The 21,918-nt window shown below is 39.3% G+C and overlaps 2 protein-coding genes across 2 annotated transcripts; one reads left to right on the forward strand and one right to left on the reverse strand.

Annotated features, from left to right (window-relative positions):
* Positions 1 to 1,223: 1,223 nt before the first annotated feature.
* Positions 1,224 to 3,269, reverse strand: LOC101676976 (olfactory receptor 8A1). The gene is made up of 2 exons (XM_004750150.3): positions 3,253 to 3,269; positions 1,224 to 2,157 (listed from the first exon to the last, which is right to left on the reverse strand). Exon 2 carries the CDS (start codon positions 2,151 to 2,153, stop codon positions 1,224 to 1,226), a length of 930 nt encoding a protein of 309 aa, XP_004750207.3. The 5' UTR covers positions 2,154 to 2,157; positions 3,253 to 3,269.
* A 17,397-nt stretch (positions 3,270 to 20,666) lies between these two features.
* Positions 20,667 to 21,599, forward strand: LOC101676688 (olfactory receptor 8B12-like). The gene has a single exon (XM_004750149.2). It carries the CDS (start codon positions 20,667 to 20,669, stop codon positions 21,597 to 21,599), a length of 933 nt encoding a protein of 310 aa, XP_004750206.2.
* The last annotated feature ends 319 nt before the right edge of the window (positions 21,600 to 21,918 follow it).

Consider the following 21,918-nt stretch of genomic DNA (forward strand, 5'->3'; position numbering starts at 1 on the left):
AAACAAGGGGAGCAGGAAGAAACTTTGTCCCAAGGCCACTGGATTTACTGAGTGAGGCTGGCACTAAATCTATCAGTTATTTAAGCAGAACAAGAGATTTTGCTGCAATGTGTCATCTAGGGTGACCCCCTCCCCCAACCTGCTTTGTCTGGGACTGGACAGATTTCCTGAAATGTAGGGCTTTCAGTGCTAATGCTGGGAAAAGGCCTGGCAACCTGGGTCAGGTTGGTCACTCTGGTGTAATCTTCCCTTAGTCATCTTGAAGAAGTTTCCTACAAAGGGAAAGAGGCTAGGGCAGGCGATCAAAGGTGGGGACCTGAGAAATTATTTTTTGGAGGTACCTGAAACTGGAAAAGCATACATAGGTCAAACTTAAGAGGCTGTTCAAACGGAGTGTCAGCCTGAAGGTGAGGGATAATGTGTGAGAGCCAACCGTGAGCTCTAAGTTACTAGATTCAGATTCCAGTGTTGTTTGTTCACCAGCTGTGTGACCACAGCAAGTGACGGAACGAAGTTTACATATCTGTGGGATGGGGATAACAATAGTACCTATGTGTGGTGAGGCATTATTGAAATAACACCTATGAAGCATTTAGGGGAGTTGCATGGCTCAGGGTAAGCATCTCAAAACATGTGACTGGCTCTTAACTACTTTTATTGTTGCTATGAAATTACATAAAGGGATCATGCAGAGGTGCTCGGGCAGGAACAAGTAGAGAGGAGTGAAGAGAGGAGAGGAGGTCTGGATGAGCAAGTAGCTGTGTCTCACTTCTCAGTGACTTTCACATTCACCTCTCTTTGTACACTCCCTGGCGCACGCGCGCACGCACGCGCGCACACACACACACACACACACAAAAGAACTGGGTTGAGTAATATTTTCTGTAGGGAAGGTAATAAAACAATGGGTGACTTTCAAACTCAATGCTGAAAGTTTAAAATTTATGTTAAATTCTAGTTAAGATAGTAAATGTTTACCAAAGGGTCCAGGACAGAAAAAATGGATCTCAAGTGAAAGAAAACATGACCTTGAAGTCATCTGATTTCAAACAGAAAGGAGAGTCCAGAGAAGGAGGGAAGGAAGATGGAAGAAGGGGAGGAGGCATTCATCCAACATGTAGTCAAGCACCCATTTCCCGTCATGGTTGGGTAAGCATTCAGGGAGCTTCCCTCTGGCATTAAAACAACTTAATTTTAAAATTGAGAAACAGTAACACTAAACCTCAAAACACGTTTCTCCTCAGTGTTTTCTGCATGGCGGCCTTTACCTCCTTATTCCTCAAGCTGTAGATTAGGGGATTCAGCATGGGGATCACTGTGGTGTAGAACACGGAGGCCACGTTCTCCTGAGCCAGGGAACTGGCTGTGGAGGGTTTTAAGTACATGAACGCAGTAGATCCATAGAACATCCCCACAGCCACAAGGTGGGAGCTGCAGGTGCTGAAGGCTTTGGACCTGCCCTCTGTGGTGCTGATGCGGAGGATGTTGGAGAGGATGAAGACGTAGGAAACAAGGACTGTTAAACTGGTGACTATGATGTTGAATCCAGCTAAAAAGAAGACTGTCATCTCAATATCATAGGTGCTAGAGCAGGAGAGCTTCATGAGAGGGAGGATGTCACAGAAGTAGTGACTGATGAAGAGCTCACAATAGGACAGTTTTAACATGAGGCCAGTCTCTATTGTTGAGCCAATGAGCCCCATGGCATAGACCACAGCCACCAGCCGGGAGCAGACTTGACGGCACATGATGACATTGTAGAGCAAAGGGCTGCAGATGGCGACGTAGCGGTCATAGGCCATCACTGTCAGCATGTAACACTCGGCAATGACAAACACAAGGAAGAAGTAGAGCTGTGACATGCACCCTGCATAGGAGATGGTGTTCTTCTCTGACACAAAGTTCACCAACATTTTTGGGGTAATGACAGAGGAGTAGCAGAGGTCCACAAATGACAGATTGCTAAGGAAGTAGTACATGGGGGTGTGAAGCTGAGGATTCAGACAGATCAGTGTGAACATGCCCAGGTTCCCTATCATGGTGACCAAGTAGATCCCAAGGAAGAGGAAGAAAAGGGGGAGCTGGAGCTCTAGCTGATTTGTCAATCCCCTGAGAATGAACTCGGTCACTGTAGAGTGATTTTCTGCAGCCATTTTCCTGTTTTGGAGGCCCTGTGGGGATGGGAGAGAAGAGCCCATGAAAGGCTGCATCTTTGACTTTAGATGAAGTTAGTTTTGAGCACTTGGGCTCGGCTGGACGATCCTGGGCTCTTTCCGGATGAATCCTCTCCTCACCTTGCAGTTTGCTGGGAGAAAGACCAGCCTCTGGGTGTTTCAAAGATCATGAGGATGAGGGGAAAAAAGGGGCAAGATCTGGGACGTTTACCCCTTGTATATTTCTCAAATATCCTACAGCAATTGTTCTGAAATTGTTGTCCCTGGATCAGCAGCATCAGCCTCATGTTAGAGATACAAACCCTCAAGCCTCACCCAGGACCTACCAAATGAGAAACCATGGGGCAGGGGGAAGCAATCTGGGTTTAACACTCTCTCCAGGTGATGCTGTATGCTTAGGTTTGAGAACCTCTAACCTATAGGTAACAAGCAGCAAGCATCTTTCATAGTCTGTACTTGGAGATGTATTTTGCTTCAGAAATAAAATGTCCTTGTCATCTGTGCAATTCCCAAATAGTCTCGAGTGTGAATGCACAAATACCCATCTCAAATCCACACAGTGTCAGGATAGTACAGCAATTACAATTGTATCACTGAGTGACAAGTCGGCGTCTGTATCTGAAAGATGCAGATGAGGACAAGAGGCCCCAGTAATTGGACAGTAATGGCTGACAGGCAAGTTGGGTGCCTTCATGTCAAGGGAGAAAAACTAAAATTTTAATCAGGCCAAATGACCACAGGGAACAAAACCAGTCAGCACAGCCTGAGATGACAAGCTTGCACAAAATTCAGCAACATTTAAAAAAAAACCCTCGCAACACATCCTGTCATGCTCTTTAGCGGCTGCCACATCCTGAAACTGTTACCAGAAATAGCGAGCTGTGTATCCTGCTTGCCACTCTGCTCCTGAAACTTGGAGCTTGGGACCTGAGTCTGACCAATGTCCATAAAGGGCACAGAGCTTTCCCTAGGGTTTTTGCTTCTTTAAACTCCAAGCCTGATCCTTCTCTGACAGAGCTACTGTGGTTTTGTAGCCCAAAGCCATGTCTCACTGGTTGCAAACTGCAGGGCAATGAACCTTTCCCTTGTCTCTGATGGAGACCTTGCATTCCAAGATATTTTTTGTTGATTACGAAATCAGTCCAGGGCCTGAGGGCTTCCCAAGGGAATTTTAACAAACACTTAAAGAAGAACTAATACCTATTCTTCTGAAGCTGTTTCAAAAAATAGAAATGGAAGGAAAACTTCCAAACTTGTTCTATGTGACCAACATTACCTTGATCCCAAAACCAGACAACGACCCCATCAAAAAGGATAATTACAGACCAATAACCCTGATGAACACAGATGCCAAAATTCTCACCAAGATACTAGCCAATAGGATCCAACAGTACATTAAAAGAGTTATTCACCACGACCGAGTGGAATTTATCCCTGGGCTGCAAGGTTGGTTCAACATCCACAAATCAATTAATGTGATACATTACATTAATAAAAGAAAAGACAAGAACCATATGATCCTTTCAATAGATCCAGAAAGAGCATTTGACAAAATACAGCATCCTCTCTTCATTAAAACTATCCACAGTATAGGGATAGAGAGAATATATCATATCATAAAAGCCATCTATGAAAAGCCCACAGTGAATATCATTTGCAATGGGGAAAAATGGAGAGCTTTCCCCCTAAGGTCGGATATATGACAGGGATGCCCGCTGTCACCACTATTGTTCAACATAGTACTAAAAGTCCTAGCCTCAGCCATCAGACAATGAAAGGAAATAAAAGGCATCCAAACTGGCAAAGAAGTAGTCAAACTCCCTTCACAGATGACATGAAACTTTATGTGGAAAACCCAAAAGACTCTGCCCCCAAATTGCTAGAACTCATACAGGAATTGAGCAAAGTGGCAGGATATAAAATCAATGCATAGAAACTAATTGCATTTCTATACAAAAACAATGAGACAGAAGAAAGAGAAACTAAGGAATTGATTCCATTTACAATTGCACCCCAAACCATAAGATACCTAGGAATAAACCTAATCAAAGAGGTAAAGGATTTATACCGCAAAAACTACAGAACATTTACTAAAGAACTGAGGAAGACACAAAGAAAAATGGAAAAACATTCCATGCTCATGGATTGAAAGAATAAATATTGTTAAAATGTCTATGCTATCTAGAGCAATCTACACATTCAATGCAATCCCTATCAAAATACCATTGACATTCTTCACAGAGCTGGAACAAATAATCCTGAAATTTGTATGGAATGGGAAAAGACCCCAAATAGCCACAGGAATTTTGGAAAAGAAAACAAAAGCTGGTGGCATCCCAATGCCAGACTTCAAGCTACACTACAAAGCTGTAATCATCGAGAAAGTATGGTACTGGCACAAAACCAGACACAGATCAGTAGAAAACAGCAGAGAACTCAGAGGAGATAATACAGAACTCCACAGTCAACTAATCTTCAACAAGGCAGGAAAGAATATCCAACGGAAAAAGGACAGTGTCTTCAGCAAATGGTGCTGGGAAAATTAGACAGCCCCATGTAAAAGAATGAAACTGGACCATTTTCTTACACCAGACACAAAGATAAACTCAAAATGGATGAAAGACCTCAATGTGACACAGGAATCCATCAAAATCCTTGAGAACACCTCTTTGACCTTGGCTGCAGCAACTTCTTGCCAGACACATCTCCAAAGGCAAGGGAAACAAAAATGGAAATGAGCTTCATCAGTATAAAAAGCTTCTGCTCAGCAAAGGAAACAGTCATTAAAACTAAAAGGCAACCTATGGAATGGGAAAAGATATTTGCAAATGACATACCAGATAAAGGGTTAATATCCAAGATCTATAAAAAACTCATCAAAGTCAACACCCAAAAACAAATAACCCAGTCAAGAAATGGGCAGAAGAGATTACAAACATATTTTTGAAGAAGACATCCAAACGGCCAACAGACACATAAAAAAATGCTTCACATCACTTGGCATGAGGGAAATACAAATCAAAACCACAATGAGATATTACCTCACACTAGTCAGAATGGCTAAAATTAACAAGTCAGGAAATAAAGAATGTTGGAGAGGATGCAGAGAAAGGGGAACCCTCTTACACTGTCCGTGGGCATGCAAGCTGGTAGAGCCATTTTGGAAAAACAGTATGGACGTTCCTCAAAACAGTATGGATGTTAAAAATAGAGCTACCCTACAACCTGGCAATTGCACTACTAGTTATTTACCCCAAAGATACAAATGTAGTGATCCAAAGGGGCACCTAAACCCCAGCGTTTATAGCAGCAATGTCCAGAATAGCAAAACTGTGTAAAGAGCTGAGATATCCATCAACAGGTGAATGGATAAAGAAGATGTAGTAGATATATCTATATACATATCTATATATAGATACACACACACACGATGGAATAATACTCAGCCATCAGAAAGGATGAATACTTACCATTTACATCAGTGTGGACAGAACTGGAGGGTATTATGCTGAGTGAAATAATTCAATCAGAGGAAGACAACTATCATATGGTTTCACTCATATATGGAATATAAGAAATAGCGCAGAGGATCATAGGTGAAGGGAGGGAAAACTGAATAGGTAGTCTTCAGAGTGGGAGAAAAACCATGAGAGATTCTTAACTCTAGGAAACAAATTGGGTGTGGGGATGGGGTAATTGGGTGACGGGCATTACAGGAGGATATGTGATGTGATGAACACTACATCTTAAACTAATGATGTATTGAATGTTGGCTAATTGAGTTTAAATAAAAAAATCAGTAATATCAATTTCAAAGGTGGTTGTAAAAATAACACAGGATAATGCATATTTAGAAATATTTTTTCAAGCACTCAGTTCGCATAAAAGTGAGCTGTCATTAGGTGTCTGGAATTTGTTCTTAGTTTTTCATGGGACTAGAGGCTCTAAGACAGTGGTTCTCAACACTGACTGTATATTATAATCACCCAGAGCATTTGAAAGTATGGATGCCTGGGATCTACCCATAGAGGTTCAATTTAATTGATCTGTGTGCAGTGTGGGCATGGGCACATAATATAGTACAGAGTAAGTGCCCAAAGGCCATTGGTGTTATGATGATGATTTTCAGATTGCAGTATGAAACCAGGCCCCATGAGCTCCCTAATGACACAGAACTCAAACTGTCAACATGTCCTTAAGAAGCATGGATCATCCTTGTTGGATCTGATACTTATAGACATCCCATCTCTAAGATATATTGCTTAGGCTAAAAACCTTGAGTTCTCATTCTTTCTATTGCTTCCTCATATAATTATTAACTTTTGTATAATGTCTTCAAAGGTCAATCTCTAACTCCTAAAATTTTGGGTATGAGGAGAAATGTGTTCTGAGTAGGATTTTTATTTCCATTTTCCTATCGAGAAAACAGGTACACCAGATCCTCAGTGTCTTGCTTGAAGCATACTAACGATCAGTGACTTAGAACTCTTCTCTCCTGATTGTGAGCTCATTTCTTTTAGCCCAGTGTGCAATCTTGTATATCTGCCCACCTACAGTGATAAGCTTTACACCTGAGATCTTAGCTTCAGCACAGCATTTTTTTTTCTCACCCTCTACTCTAGGAAATTAGAGCTCTAAATGTTGCCCCAAATCATACAGTTAGTAGAGGCAGAAGTAGGCTACAACCCAGGACTTCTGACTATGATCTCTTTTGCTTCCATTAAATTGTATTGTTTTGCTGTAGCTTATGTTTGGGTAGTACTTTATTACTATTTATAAACTTGATTTATTGAATTTTTGGAGATGCAGGATGGATTTCATTGCCTATTCAGGGGGCATTTAAGAAATTACAAAGGCAGGGGTGTTTGGGTGGCTTAGTCGGTTAAGCCTCTGGCTTTGGCTCAGGTCATGATCCCAGAGTCATGGTATCAAGCCCCATGTTGGGCTCCCTACTGAGCGTGGAGCCTGCTTGGGGTTCTCAATTTCTCTCTCTCTCCTGTCCCTCCCGCTAAAATAAATGAATCATAAAAAAAATACAAATAAGGAAAAGTAAAAATAGCATTTCCCCACTATTTGGAGACTAATACCCGCAGTGACTATCTTTCTAGATTTTTTCTATGTGAATGTATATATATATAATATATATTTACATGTGTATAAGTATATATGTATTTTTATATATGTATTTTTTAAAAAACATTTTGTAACATGCTTTTTGTACTTTATAAAGTATTTTATAATACATTGTCTCATTTGATTCCTATAATAATAATAACTCTGGCAACTAACTGTGTTTCCTTTTCTTAGATGTAACAGTCTTTAAATCCTTAGGATGTGGTGTGAAGACAAGAAAATCTGCACTGCATTGTAAACCTCATATGTTAAGTTGTTGGTGGTATGGCATTTAACTTCACAATAACTAGTCTCAGAAGTACCTACTTTTCCCCCATTTATTAGAGGAGAAAACAAATTTCTTCTGGATTACAATAGATTAAAAAAATCTTACATATCCCTTTGTACCCAATTTTTACCTCTTACAACAATAAGAAACATAGAAAATCCAGCTTGAATATACTATTACGAGAAACCAAAGTGCTTTACAAAATTGCAGAGTAAACAGCGCTCAGTGTGGTGCAGATGGCGAAAATCCTAGACAGCACTGAGTTAATGTTTTACTCCTATAATCATCTAATGATATAAAATCAGCAAACATGATCCATGTATTTGGTGTCAGTTACTACAAGGATTACCTCTAGCTTTACCTGACCATCAGAGGCTTGGGATTGCTGCCGATGAGAATGCAGAACACAAAGAAAAGACTCTGAGAGATGAAGGTAGACAAGTGTTAGAAATAAAGCCTGCATTAGAAACAGGAGCTCATGGAAGAAATATTTTACTTATACAATTGCTTAAAATCCATAATTAAATACCTGGGGTGAGAAAAAAGTAACACGGTCTCCTGGAAATTTTAGGGGATGCCTTGATTCCTGTAGTAGGAAATAAAGAGTGAGAAAGGAGAGAGCCATACAGATTTATATCTAGTCCAAAATGGATTCTGAGGCACCAGCACGGTTAGGAAAAATGGGGTTACTGAGACTGGGAGACTTGGGGGTCTGTTTATGTAACACACAGGCAGAACCTCCTGGGATGCCGTGACTCTGGAGCCTGGAGTCCTCGCTGAAGGAGCAATTAGAGTCTTGGTGTGAAGCATGGTTTGTCTCCCAGGTGTGTTAATTTTCCTTTCATCTGGAGTCACCTTCATCTTGGGAAATCTAGAGTCTAATGCCAGCCTTCAAATCTCTGACAGCCAACAACCCCGTGATCCTCACCCCCCACCCCCACTCACCACGCTACTAGTCATCACCCGTTACTGCCCACTACCCGTTACACCCACATCACCTGTTACTACCATTATGGCTACTACTCAATGTTGCTCTTCAGTAGGCATAATCAATTAGGCTGAAAACGTTTATTTTAAATGTTTCTGAAACAAACGAAAATATTTTACTAAAACAAGCCAGAACTTTGGTAGAGGGATGCTAAATTTATAAGAAACACTAAACTTGTCACCCTGCTGCCATACCTATAGATGGCCACTGTGGAATGAATGGCAAGAGGTTGAGGGATGTAAGAGGTAGAATTATAAGAACTCTTCATGCATATTCTCATTCATAAAGGGAATATGTTCATAAGAAAATTTACTTTTAGTGATTATATTCAGCGATATCTTACTCACGAAAATGTTGCTAATGAAGATTTTTTAAAAAAGATTTTATTTATTTAACACAGAGAGATCACAAGTAGAGAGAGAGAGAGAGAGAGAGGAGGAAGCAGGCTCCCTGCCTAGCAGAGAGCCTGATGCGGGGCTCAATCCCAGGACCCTGAGATCATGACCTGAGCTGAAGGCAGAGGCTTAACCCACTGAGCCACCCAGACAACCCCGCTAATGAAGATTTTTATTTTTATTTAATTTTTAAAAAGATTTTATTTATTTATTTGTCTGAGGGGGAGGGGAGGGCACACAAGAAGAGGAGAAGCAGACTCCTCTCTGAGGAGGGAGCCCAATGTGGGGCTCTATCCCAGTACCCTAAGATCGCGACCTGAGCCTAAGGCAGACACTTAACCGACTGAGCCCACCAGGCATGTCAGTAACAAAGATTTTTAGACTTTTAATTTTGAGATAGTTGCAGAATCACATGCAGTTGAAAGAAACATTGTGGAGAGATCCTGTGTACTCTTCATACAGTTTTACCCAATGATAACATTTTGCAAAATTATACTGCAATATCACAATATCACACATGCATACGGCCATACATACCCCATGCACTTCATTCAGGTTTCCCCCATTTTACTTGTGCTCATTTGTGTGTGTGTGTACATTTAGTTCAGTGCAACTTTATTTCATGCACAGGTTCATTATCACAGCTCAGATAAAAACACTCATGTGACATTCATTTTCTGATTTTCAAAATAATGATTTGGTTTATTATCCTCCAAAGGTAACCAGCTACTTTTCTTTGGAAAGCACCCCACTGTTCATAGCAGCAATGTCCACAATAGCCAAACTGTAGAAGGAGCCAAGATGCCCTTCAACAGACCAATGGATAAAGAAGATGTGGTCTGTATATAAATGGAATATTACTCAGCCATCAGAAAGGATGAATACCCAACATTTACATCAGCATGGATGGAACTGGAGGAAATTATGTTAAGTGAAATAAGTCAAACAGAGAAAGACAGTTATCATTTGGTTTCACTTATTTATGGAACATAAGGAATAGCATGAAGGATATTAGGAGAAGGAAGGGAAAAATGAAGGGGAGGAAATCAGAGAGGGAGACAAACCATGAGAGACTGTGGTGTCCAGGAATCAAACTGAGGGTTTTAGAGGGGAGGGAGGTGGGGGGATGGGTGAGCCTGGTGGTGGGTATTAGGGAGGGCACATATTCAATGGAGCACTGGGTGTTATAGGCAAACAATGAATCATGGAACACTACATTAAAATGATGTATGTATGGTGACTAGCATAACACAATACAAAAGAATCATTATACTCTCATCAGTTTAAACACATTTTATGTGTCATTACAATTATTATCCTTTTGTTGCTCAAAGTTTCTATCTTTGGCCTGTGGAATTTTCTCCATTTTGTCTCTTGAGTCTTTGACAGGATGCTCCTAGTCTTTAATATTAATTTTTATCTGTTATGACAAGATGTTCTTAGCTCATCTCATACATTTCATTCTTCAGATTAGGAATCGACCAGTTCTCCAGGAAACATGCTTTCTTTAAGTGGTGAAATGGTATTTCAAGACTAGTAATTAGGTACTAGAGAAGCTCATTGTTTCTGGGTTGGTAATTGTTTCTAAGTCTTTCCAGAAAGAACCAGAAAATTTTAGGTTACATGGTTCTCAAAGGATCTCATTTGAAAAGGCTAATAATTTCACTGGTATATGTTTTAATACTTATTTTGGGGGCAATTTTCTTAGGTGTGATGATTCTTTTCAATATGTCACTTCAAAAAAAACTTTTTGACACTAGGAAAAGATCCAAGAATTATAGTCTTTATTATCTGTTCTGTCCCTTGCTTTGGTTTTCTCCTCTGGAGCTCCTACTCCATGTGGATTAGATCTTCTTTGGCTGGTGTCTGTATTTGCTGCTTTCCCATAAATGCTCTTCGTTTCTTTTCTCTCTCTCTCTCTTTTTTTTAACCCCCCCTTTCACCTTCTATTTCTCCCAAGGTATTATCTGTTGTGTTTATTCACACTTCTGCTAATTCTAAATCAGTCATATTTCTTATTGTTTCCTTTTATTTCTAATAATTTCTTGGGCTCTGTTGCTAATTTAAAAGTTTTCTTAATTCTGACTTTTGCTGTTCTTTCATACATTGTAATATTTTCATTCATTTTTAAATAATGTAATAGTATTAATTTATTTGTAGTCATGGGCAATGGAATAAGTTGCGTTGTGTTCCCCCCACCTGCCAAACTCATATGTTGAAGCCCTAACCCTCACTGTGACTGTATTCTGAGACAGAACCTATATAAGAAGGTGACAAAAGAGGCCATAAAGGTGGGGTCCTAATCTGATAGGGCTGGAGCCATTCCTAAGATAAGGAAGAGGCACCAGAACTCACTGTCTCCTCCACGTGAGGAAATACTGAAGCGGCAGCCATCTGTAAGCCCGGAAAAGTCTTCACCAGAAATCTCCTATGTAGGCACCCTAATTTCCAGAACAGTGAGAAAATATACTTCTGTTGCTTAAGTGACCCATTTTGCGGTATTTTGTTATGGCATCCTAAGCAGACTAATACAGTATGCCTTTGTGGTTTGCTCCATATTTTCTGCAGGAAAATTTTTCTTCTTATCATTTTATATGGAATTTCTTCTTGATTCTTTTCTACTGTTTGTTTTTATATCAAATTATTTTTTTTTTCTAATTTCATATCTATAGAATTCCCTATTCTGTCGTTTTTGTGAGGTGTTAAAAAAATATGACTTTACCGCCTGAGATCTCTTGGCATTGTTCCCTTTCTACCTTTATCTGGGCCTTTTCATTCTTTTGTCTGTATCTACCCTGTTCTGTTTAGTTTGGGTTTTATTTCTATTCTTGTAGGGAGCTTTGGTTGCTTTATGTTGAGAGTTCATAGTGCACAAACTGTAGCTCCTTCAGATCTTAGTACAGAGTAATTTAAATTCACACACTATTGAAGAATGCAAAATCCCTTCCAGTTTTAGGTGCTATTTTCAAATTGGCCTTTTGAGAGATACTTGGAATACCGATTAGTTGTTTTGGAGTTTCAGGTTTGCCAGATGTCCCATTGCTTCCTTCTGTTTCTTCCTGCACAGATGCTGATACTAAGCAGATTTTAAGCTCTTGGTGATTTTTGCCCATCTGCTTGTGTTTGGAGGTAAAGGGGATAACATATCACTTATTTTTGTCATAGGCTTTGTTAATGAGATTATGCTTTGCTATTTAGTTATGCTGTTTTTTTCCTTTTTTAATATTTCATTTATTTGTTTCATAGAGGCACAGTGAGAGAGCAAGCACAAGCAGGGGGAGTGGGAGAGACAGAATCAGGCTCCCCATGGGACAGGGAGTCCGATGCAGGGCTCAATCTCAGCACCCTGGAATCATGACCTGAGCCGAAGGCAGCTGCTTAATGGCTGAACCACCCAGGTGCCTTTATGCTGGTTTTTTTTATGGGGGTATCCAGGAAGTCTACAAAACCATGACACAATCTTCCTCAAATCCTCCAAGATTTTCTACGTGCTTTTTCATTGTTTATATTAAGAAAACTAATCATCTGAAGTATATTTACATAAGTAGGATATATTTGTTGACTATATGAGAAAAATATAATCTTGGTATATGTCAAAGATAGCATATTCAATAAGAACATTCAATAAATACATTCTTTAATATTCTGAATATGATACAAGTATTTTTTTATTTAAATTTTTTATTTTTTTAAATTACTTTTCAGTGTACTAGAATACATTGCTTATGCATCACTCCCAGTGCTCCATGCAATACATGCCCTCCACAATACCCACCACCAGTCTGGCCCAACTTCCCACTCCCTGCCCCTTCAAAACCCTCAGATTGTTTTTCAGAGTCCATAGTCTCTCATAGTTCATCTCCCCCCCCAATTTCTCCTCTCCATCTCCCCTTGTCCTCCATGTTATTTCTTATCTTCCACAAATAAGTGAAACCATATGATAATTGACTCTCTATGCTTCACTTATTTCACTCAGCATAATCTCTTCCAGTCCTGTCCATATTGATACAAAAGTTGGGTATTCGTCCTTTCTGATGGAGGCATAATACTCCATAGTGTATATGGACCACATCTTTCTTATCCATTCGTCCGTTGAAGGGCATCTTGGTTCTTTCCACAGTTTGGCGACCATGGCCATTGCTGCTATAAACATTGGGGTACAGATGGCCCTTCTTTTCACTACATCTGTATCTTTGGGGTAAATACCCAGTAGTGTAATTGCAGGGTCATAGGGAAGCTCTATTTTTAATTTCTTAAGGAATCTCCACACTGTTCTCCAAAGTGGCTGCACCAACTTGCATTCCCAGCATCAGTGTAAGAGGGTTCCCCTTTTTCCACATCCCCTCCAACACATGTTGTTTCCTGTCTTGTTAATTCTGGCCATTCTAACTGGTGGAAGGTGGTATCTCAATGTGGTTTTGATTTGAATCTCCCTGATGGCTAGTGATGATGAACATTTTTTCATGTGTCTGATAGTCATTTGTATGTCTTCATTGGAGAAGTGTCTGTTCATGTCTTCTGCCCATTATTTGACTGATTATCTGTTTTGTGTGTGTTGAGTTTGAGAAGTTCTTTATAGATCCTGGATATCAGCCTTTTGTCTGTACTGTCATTTGCAAATATCTTCTCCCATTCCGTGAGTTGCCTCTTTGTTTTGTTGACTGTTTCCTTTGCTGTGCAGAAGCTTTGGATCTTGATGAAGTCCCCAAAGTTCATTTTTGCTTTTGTTTCATTTGCCTTTGGAGACATATCTTGAAAGAAGTTGCTGTGGCTGATATCAAAGAGGTTACTGCCTATGTTTTCCTCTATGATTCTGATGGATTCCACATTGAGTTCTTTTATCCATTTCAAGTTTATCTTTGTGTACAGTGTAAGAGAATGGTCGAGTTTCATTCTTCTACATATAGCTGTCCAATTATCCCAGCACCATTTATTGAAGAGACTGTCTTTTCCCCACTGTATGTTTTTTCCTGCTTTGTTGGAGATTATTTTACCATAGTTGAGTGTCCATATCTGGGGTCTCTACTCTGTTCCACTGGTCTATGTGTCTGTTTTTATGCCAGTACCATGTTGTCTTGGTGATCACAGCTTTGTAGTAAAGCTTGAAATCAGGCAACGTGATGCTGCCAGTTTTGTTTTTCTTTTTCAACACTGCTACAAGTGTTTTTGAATATGAAGCATTAGGAATATGGTACTTAGCATTTACTTAGTGCTTAGTATATTTACTGAGTGCTTAGTATATTCCAGGCATATATTCTTTTTTTTTTTTGAAGGTGGTAAAGAAAGATTTTATTCAGAAACTATTGCAATAGGGAATAAGAGACTTCAGTATCAAATTGAGCTCAATTCCAAATATAAGGACAAATGGGAATTTATAGCAAAGAGTAAGGGGAAGAGATCAATGGATGGAAAATTACTAAGAGGAGACATCAAGGGTAGGGCGATTCTTGCTAAACTCACCTAATAGGATTCAAAGCCAAGGTGATCAGATATCAAGGGTAGGGGACTCTCTAAATCAAAGCAGCAGGATTTTTTGCTAGGAATGGACTCAGCAAAGATGGATGTGAAAATCTAAGGTCAGGTCCTAGCTGAGAAGAAGACAAAGACATTGGCCTGTCTAAAGGTTCATCAAAGAGAGATTCTTCCTCCAACTCCATTTCAACAGATACACCCATGTTCACATTCCTACTCTGATTTGGTGTTCTTTGAACTTCAGAGTCCAGGCATATATTTCAATGAACATATTCTTTTGTTTCTCTTGGTCTTTCCCTCTCTCTTTCTTCCAGGCTTTGGAACTCCATAAAAGGCCAGCCAATTGAAGTTAAATAGCTATGATTTCTGGTTTTGGCCATGACAAATAACTTATATTGGGCTTGCCATCTTACCAAAAGCAATTAAAAAGCTAGACAAGATATGTAAAATGATTGCTTCAAAGTAATACAGTAACAGTAAGGGATTTTATCACCGCATTTACATCAATGTATAGATCATCCATAGAAAATCAACAAAGAAATATTGGCTTTGAATGACATATGAGACTAGATGGACCTAACACATTTATACAGAACATTCCACCCCCAAACAGCAAAATACACATTCTTTTCAAATACCCATGGAACATTCTTCAGGATACATCACATGTTAGGGTACAAAACAATCCTCAATAAATTAAAGACTGAAATCGTATCATACATATTTTCTGACCATAATGGTATAAAACTAGAAATTGATTACACAAAAAATCTGGAACAACAAAAATACATGAAGGCTAAACATCATGCTACTGACCACTGAGTGGGTCAACCAAGAAACCACAGAGGAAATTAAAAAATACATAACGAAAAACAAAAATGAAAACACAACATTCCAAAATCTTTGGGATATAGCAAAAGTGGTTTTAAGAGAGCCACTTATAGCAATTCAGGCCTACTAAAGAAACAAGAAAGATCTCAAATAAACAAACCAACTTACATCCAAAGGAGCTAGAAAAAGAAGAACAAACAAAGCCCCAAAACAGGAGAAGGAAGGAATTAAAAAAAGTTAGAGTAGAAATAAATGAAACAGAGACTAAAAAAAAACAATAGAACAGATAAATGAATACAGGAGCAGGTTCTTTGAAAAGATCAACAAAATTGATAAACCTTTAATCAGATTCATCAAGAAAAAGAAAGGACTCAAACAAAATTAGAAATGAGGGAAAAGAAATAACTGACACCACAGACATACAAAAGAGTATAAGAGGTAATTATGAAAAAGAATATGTCAACAAACTGGACAACCTAGAAGAAATGGATAAATTTCTAGAAATATACAACCTTCCAAAATGGAATCAGAAGGAAATAGAAAATTTGAAGACTGATTACTAGCAAATAAAAATTGAATCAGAAAGAAAAACAACAAAACCTTATAATATACAAAAGTCCAGGGCCAGATGGTTTTATGGGTGAATTCTACCAAACATTTAAAGAGTATTTTATATGTGTTCCTCTTAAACTATTCCAAAGGGGCGCCTGGGTGGCTCAGTGGGTTAGGCCGCTGCCTTCGGCTCGGGTCATGATCTCAGGGTCCTGGGATCGAGTCCCGCATCGGGCTCTCTGCTCGGCAGGGGGCCTGCTTCCCTTCCTCTCTCTCTGTGATCTCTTCCCTTCCTCTCTCCTACTGTGATCTCTCTCTGTCAAATAAATAAATAAAATCTTTAAAATAAAAAAAAATAAACTATTCCAAAAAGTAGAAGTGTAAGGAAAGCTTCCATATTCATTCTATCAGAGGCCAGCATTACCCTGATACCAAAACAAATATACTGCAAAAAAAAGGAGAACTATAGGCCAGTAGCTCTGATGAACAAGGATCCAAAAATTCCAAACAAAATATTAGCACACCAAACCCAACAATACATTAAAAAAAAAAAAGATTCACTGCAATCAAACGGGATTTATTTCAGGGATGCAAAGGGTGGTTCTAGATTCATAAATCAAGCAAGGTGGTACATCACTTCAATATGAGAAGGATAAAAACAATATGATCATTTCATCTCTTATTTTCAAAAATCTTTTTTCCCACAATTCTCACTCAATTCACCTTTTAAAACTCTAATTACAGGGGCGCCTGGGTGGCTCAGTGGGTTAAAGCCTCTGTCTTCCGCTCAGGTCATGATCCCGGGGTCCTGGGATCAGTTCTGCATTGAGCCCCGCATTGAGCCCCGCATTGAGCCCCGCATTGAGCCCCGCATTGAGCCCCGCATCCAGCCCTGCATCGGGCTCTCTGCTCAGCAGGGAGCCTGCTTCCTCCTCTCTCTCTGCCTGCCTCTCTGCCTACTTGTGATCTCTGTCTGTCAAATAAATAAATAAAAATCTTTAAAAAAAAAAACCTCTATACATATTTTGGACTATTTAGCATTGTTCTAAGGATTCTGGTTGCTGTATTCCTCTTTATTATTATCTTTTCTTTTTTTTAAAATTTTTTATTTTTTATAAAGATGTAATATATTTTTAACCCCCGGGGTACAGGTATGTGAATCACCAGGTTTACACACTTCACAGCACTCAGCATAGCACATACCCTCCCCAATGTCCATAACCCCACCCCCCTTCTCCCAACCCCTCTCCCCCCCAGCAACCCTCAGTTTGTTTTATGAGATTAAGAGTCACTTATGGTTTGTCTCTCTCCCAATCCCAATCTCTACATGTATTTTAGTATGGATTATTTCTGTTGATCTGTTTCATTTTCAGTATCCTTTCTTTGGTTGTGTCTAGTCTGCTATTAAACCAACCTAATGAATTCTTTATTTCCAATATTCTCAGTTTTAAAAAATTTTTTGAAACTTTCCTCTTTTATTGTTTTTATAAATCTTTTGGGATCTTCCATCTGTTAGTCAATTTAGTATTGCTTTTGTCTAAATTTCCATAAATAATAGTTATTTTAAGTCTATGTACACTAACTGCAACATTAAGGTCACACGTGCATCTGCTTTTACTGAATATTTTTACCTCTTGATTAAGGATCATTTTTTTTTTTTTTGCATCTTTGTATTTCTAGTAATTTTTAATTTTATGATGCTGGAATTGTCAATATATTGTAGAGACAGTGGATTATGTTATTCTTCTCTACAGATGGTTGCATTTTGTTCTGGGATGCAGTTAATTTACTAGCAGATCACCTCCATCCTGCTGAGACCTGGATTTAGCCTTTGTAATGATGGATCTAGTTCCATTTTGCCCTTAGCCTGATGGCATAGTCCTCAGTCCTAGGGTATGGAATTCAGGGGTCTCATCTTCATGTCTAGTTTGTTCGTCAAAGCTTCTCCACTCTCACTAGGCCAGAAGTCTAACAGCTCCCCAGTACATCCTCTGTGACCTCCATTCAGTTCCTAGACTCCAAACAGCTGTTGTGTCCTAGACATCTGGAGTTTTGTCATGCACATACAAAATTTAGAATTCAGCTATGAACTCAAAGAAATCCTCAATGCACATGCCTGAGGGTTCTTTTCTTTGTTTTTTCCCTCTCCATCCCTTGCTCCACAGATTCCAGCTGTCAGGAGAAACTGGAAACTTGGAGACCTAAATTCGATCTGTGACCTTGGGCAAATGGTTTTACTTCTTGGGCTCTCTTAGTGTCTCTGTATGTAAGATAGGGGTAAATATTAGTTCTGTGGATCTATAAGTTGCTGATATTGTAATGACTTGAGAAGATTAAAAAAATACAGCTATGGTATTCATATCTATACAGATTCTGATTCAGAAGGTATGGGTGGTAGCCCAGAATTCCTTTTGGTAAACCCTCTAATAATTGTGGTGCTCAGTTAGGTTTGGGAAATACTGGATTTGATAATTTCCCAAGTCTTTTCAGGTCTAAAATTCTGTTAGTGTGTGGGCTTGATATTAAAGTAACTATAACTCTGAGAGATCAAGTCATAGGATAGACAATTTTTGTCAAGGCAGAGCTGGTGTGAAGAGAAAAAGACAGAAAAAGACAAAAATAACAGAAGAGGAAGAATAAATTTGGATATGTCCCTACATTGAAATCTGATCCATTAGGATTCAATCTGAGAGCACTGGAGGCTAGAAAGTAGAGAGCAGTGCTCCAAGAAAAGTGGGTTGAACGTACGGACAGTCAAAAGGAGTTCTGATCTGGAAGAGATTATGCTGAGTGAAATAAGTCAAGCAGAGAGAGTCAATTATCATATGGTTTCACTTATTTGTGGAGCATAACAAATAGCATGGAGGACAAGGGGAGATGGAGAGGAGAAGGGAGTTGGGGGAAACTGGAAGGGAAGGTGAACCATGAGAGACTATGGACTCTGAAAAACAATCTGAGGGTTTGGAAGGGGTGGGGGGGAGGTTGGGGGAACCAGGTGATGGGTATTAGAGAGGGCACGGATTGCATGGAGCACTGGATGTGGTGCAAAAACAATGAATACTGTAACGCTGAAAAGAAATTAAAAAAAAAAAAGGAGTTTTGATCAGTTAGTGATTTAGAAAAAAACTGTTCTTGGCAGAGATTGGGAGCATTTACCTGATAGATATTGTTACCATTCAACTTACACTCCATGGAAAGAGAGGGTTAGGGGATCAGAGAAGTCTATACCTTTTTGAGATAGATATAGTGCAATTATTCCTAGAATAAACTGGGATATGATTAGATTATTGAATGTCCTACCCTAATTTATGATAGCACTTTGTTTTAATCTTTTCTTAATCTAATCACTTCTTTTCAGTAGAGTCACTGCATATTTATTTGTTACTTCATGGATTTTCAGTAACTCTCATCAGGAGGCAGTTTAATCTAGTGGTTACAAATCATTTGGGGCCTGGAGTTACAAATCCAGGGGCCTGGAGTCAGATACATCTAGGCATGTGGGCTCTGAAACAAATGGTCAGTGAGCAACTTATGTTTAAAGTGAGTATCATTATTGTGAAGAATTAATAAGGATATATTTATATAGTGTTTTGGATCTTGGCAGCCAGAAGTCAGTAGAAGGGTTCTGTGTCAGATACATTATTGTGTATTCAAGAAATGGTAATGTTGAAAATTTTTTTTTACAAAGATTTTTCTTTTAATAGTACTGGATAAGTGTTAGTTAAAGTAATTGTCTTTACAAGCCAAATCAAGCAATATCAAGGGTATAAACAAACATTTTTTACTCCTTTGGGAAAGTAATCTCTGATGAAATTCTTTTCAGGGAGTCTCTGTCTTAATTATCAGGCCACAGAGACCTGTAACCCTAATAAAACTCCTTATTTTCCTATTGGTCAAGAAAAGGCACTGTCTCTTTCCTTATAGCTAGAGGGGCTTTTGGGCAAATTAACAATTGGAAATCATGTTCTTCAGTGCAGAAAGGCCTACAAGATAACTTAGAGTTTCTGATCCTCTGCACCAGATTGAGAGGAGAAAGTTCTTAGCTCAACCTAGCATTTTCTTTTTATTATGGTCATTTTTGGGTTCCATGACAATTGTGGTCAAGAAACAGTAGAGAATAGCTTTATAGCTCTGAACAAAAGGAAGGTGAGTATGTTCCTAATCCTGGTGAGTCAGGTAACATAGTGGTTATGAGTACAGATGTGAGAGACTGCCAAAGTTCACATTCTGCCTGCACCTCAGTATTATGGGGACTTATGCTAGTTACCTAACTCCTTTGTCTCATTAGCAAAGTGGGGATAATAATACTGTCACATAGCTCTTAGTGCATAGCCTCTCATAGGAACACCTTGAATAAGTGTTAGCTTTTAAAAATGATCATTAAACCCCTTGCTCTAGGAGAGATTAGGAAAATGTGGCCACACCTTCTTGATTGACAGCAGTGACCCAGTGCTGGGGGTTCTGAGAAGAAACAGTGTCTTCTGATAGGAATCTCTTCAGGAAAGAGGCTCAGGTGTCAGCAATGGAAGCACAGGCAGAAGAGAGGACAGAAAATGGACTAACTTAAATACCTAAAAGACATCTATACATGGGATATGAATAAATTACTGTTTTCTCTTTGGAGGAAAAGTTTAGCCTCTAACTGTTCCCTCTGTAAGTTAAAGTCACTTGGGCCGTAAGATAGATCCATAGCAAATAGTAAAAGCCTTCCTACCATACTAACGTTCAAATCTCTCTGTGGATTCCATTCTTCAGAATGGGGGATGGATACTGAGAGTGGTGGTGTTTCTTTCTCACTGGTTCTCTTTTCTTTTCCCCAGACTGCTCTTCTTCTACCCACCCCTAGGAGGGGAATGGCAGCTAAAAACTCTTCTGTGACAGAGTTTATCCTCGCAGGCTTAACAGACCAGCCGGGACTCCAGATCCCTCTCTTCTCCCTGTTTCTAGGTATCTACGCGGTCACTCTGCTGGGGAATCTGGGCCTGATAACCCTGATTGGATTAAATTCTCACCTACACACACCCATGTACTTTTTTCTCTTCAACCTCTCCTTGGTAGATTTCTGTTACTCCACTACCATCACTCCCAGAATGCTGAAGAGTTTCATCTCAAAGAAGAATATCATCTTGCATGCAGAGTGTATGACTCAACTGTTTTACTTCTGCTTCTTCGTCATTTCTGAGTCGTTCCTCCTGTCAGCAATGGCATATGACCGCTATGTCGCCATCTGTAAACCATTGGTGTACACTGTCACCATGTCTCCTCAGGTCTGTTTATTTCTTTTGTTGGGTGTCTATGTGATGGGGTTTTCAGGGGCCATGGTCCATATGGGAAGCATAGCAAGTCTGACTTTCTGTCATGACAATCTTGTCAATCATTTCATGTGCGACATCTTTCCTCTCCTTGAGCTCTCCTGCAACAGCACTTACGTGCACGAGCTGGTGGTCTTTGTACGTGTGGCCATTGACATTGGAATGCCCATTGTCACCATCTTCATCTCTTATGGTCTGATTCTTTCCAGCATTCTCCGCATTCACTCCACTGAGGGCAGGTCCAAAGCTTTTAGTACATGCAGCTCTCACATAATTGTGGTATCTCTTTTCTTTGGTTCTGGGGCTTTTGCATATCTCAAACCACCTTCCACGTTGCCCCTTAACCAAGGGAAAGTGTCCTCTCTGTTCTATACCATTGTGGTGCCCATGTTAAACCCACTGATCTACAGTTTGAGGAACAAGGATGTCAAAGTTACCTTGAGGAAAACCTTGAAAAGAAAAATATTTTTTTGAGAAAGTAGTATTTGGAGAAGGAGAGGCAATGCTTTATTTGTGTGTGTGTGTGTATGTATTTTCAATGAGGGATCCAAGTTCCAGTTTTTTTTCTCTTCTGTACAGAAAGAAAATTTTAAGTCTTTATGTTCAGATGAATGTTTAATGCATACCTATTTTCATTGTCCCTTGACACACCTCAGCTATTCCAAGATTGTCTTATGCATTTTTTAATAATCACAAATCATTTAATCTTGTATGTGGCTTATAAACCATTTTATCCAACTTCTTCATTTAATAAGCACTGGAAATTTAGAAATATTATGTATATTCTCCAGGG

Source organism: Mustela putorius, unplaced genomic scaffold (assembly GCF_011764305.1).
Source record: "Mustela putorius furo isolate JIRA1106 unplaced genomic scaffold, ASM1176430v1.1 tig00000460_pilon_pilon_pilon, whole genome shotgun sequence".
NCBI lineage: Eukaryota > Metazoa > Chordata > Mammalia > Carnivora > Mustelidae > Mustela > Mustela putorius.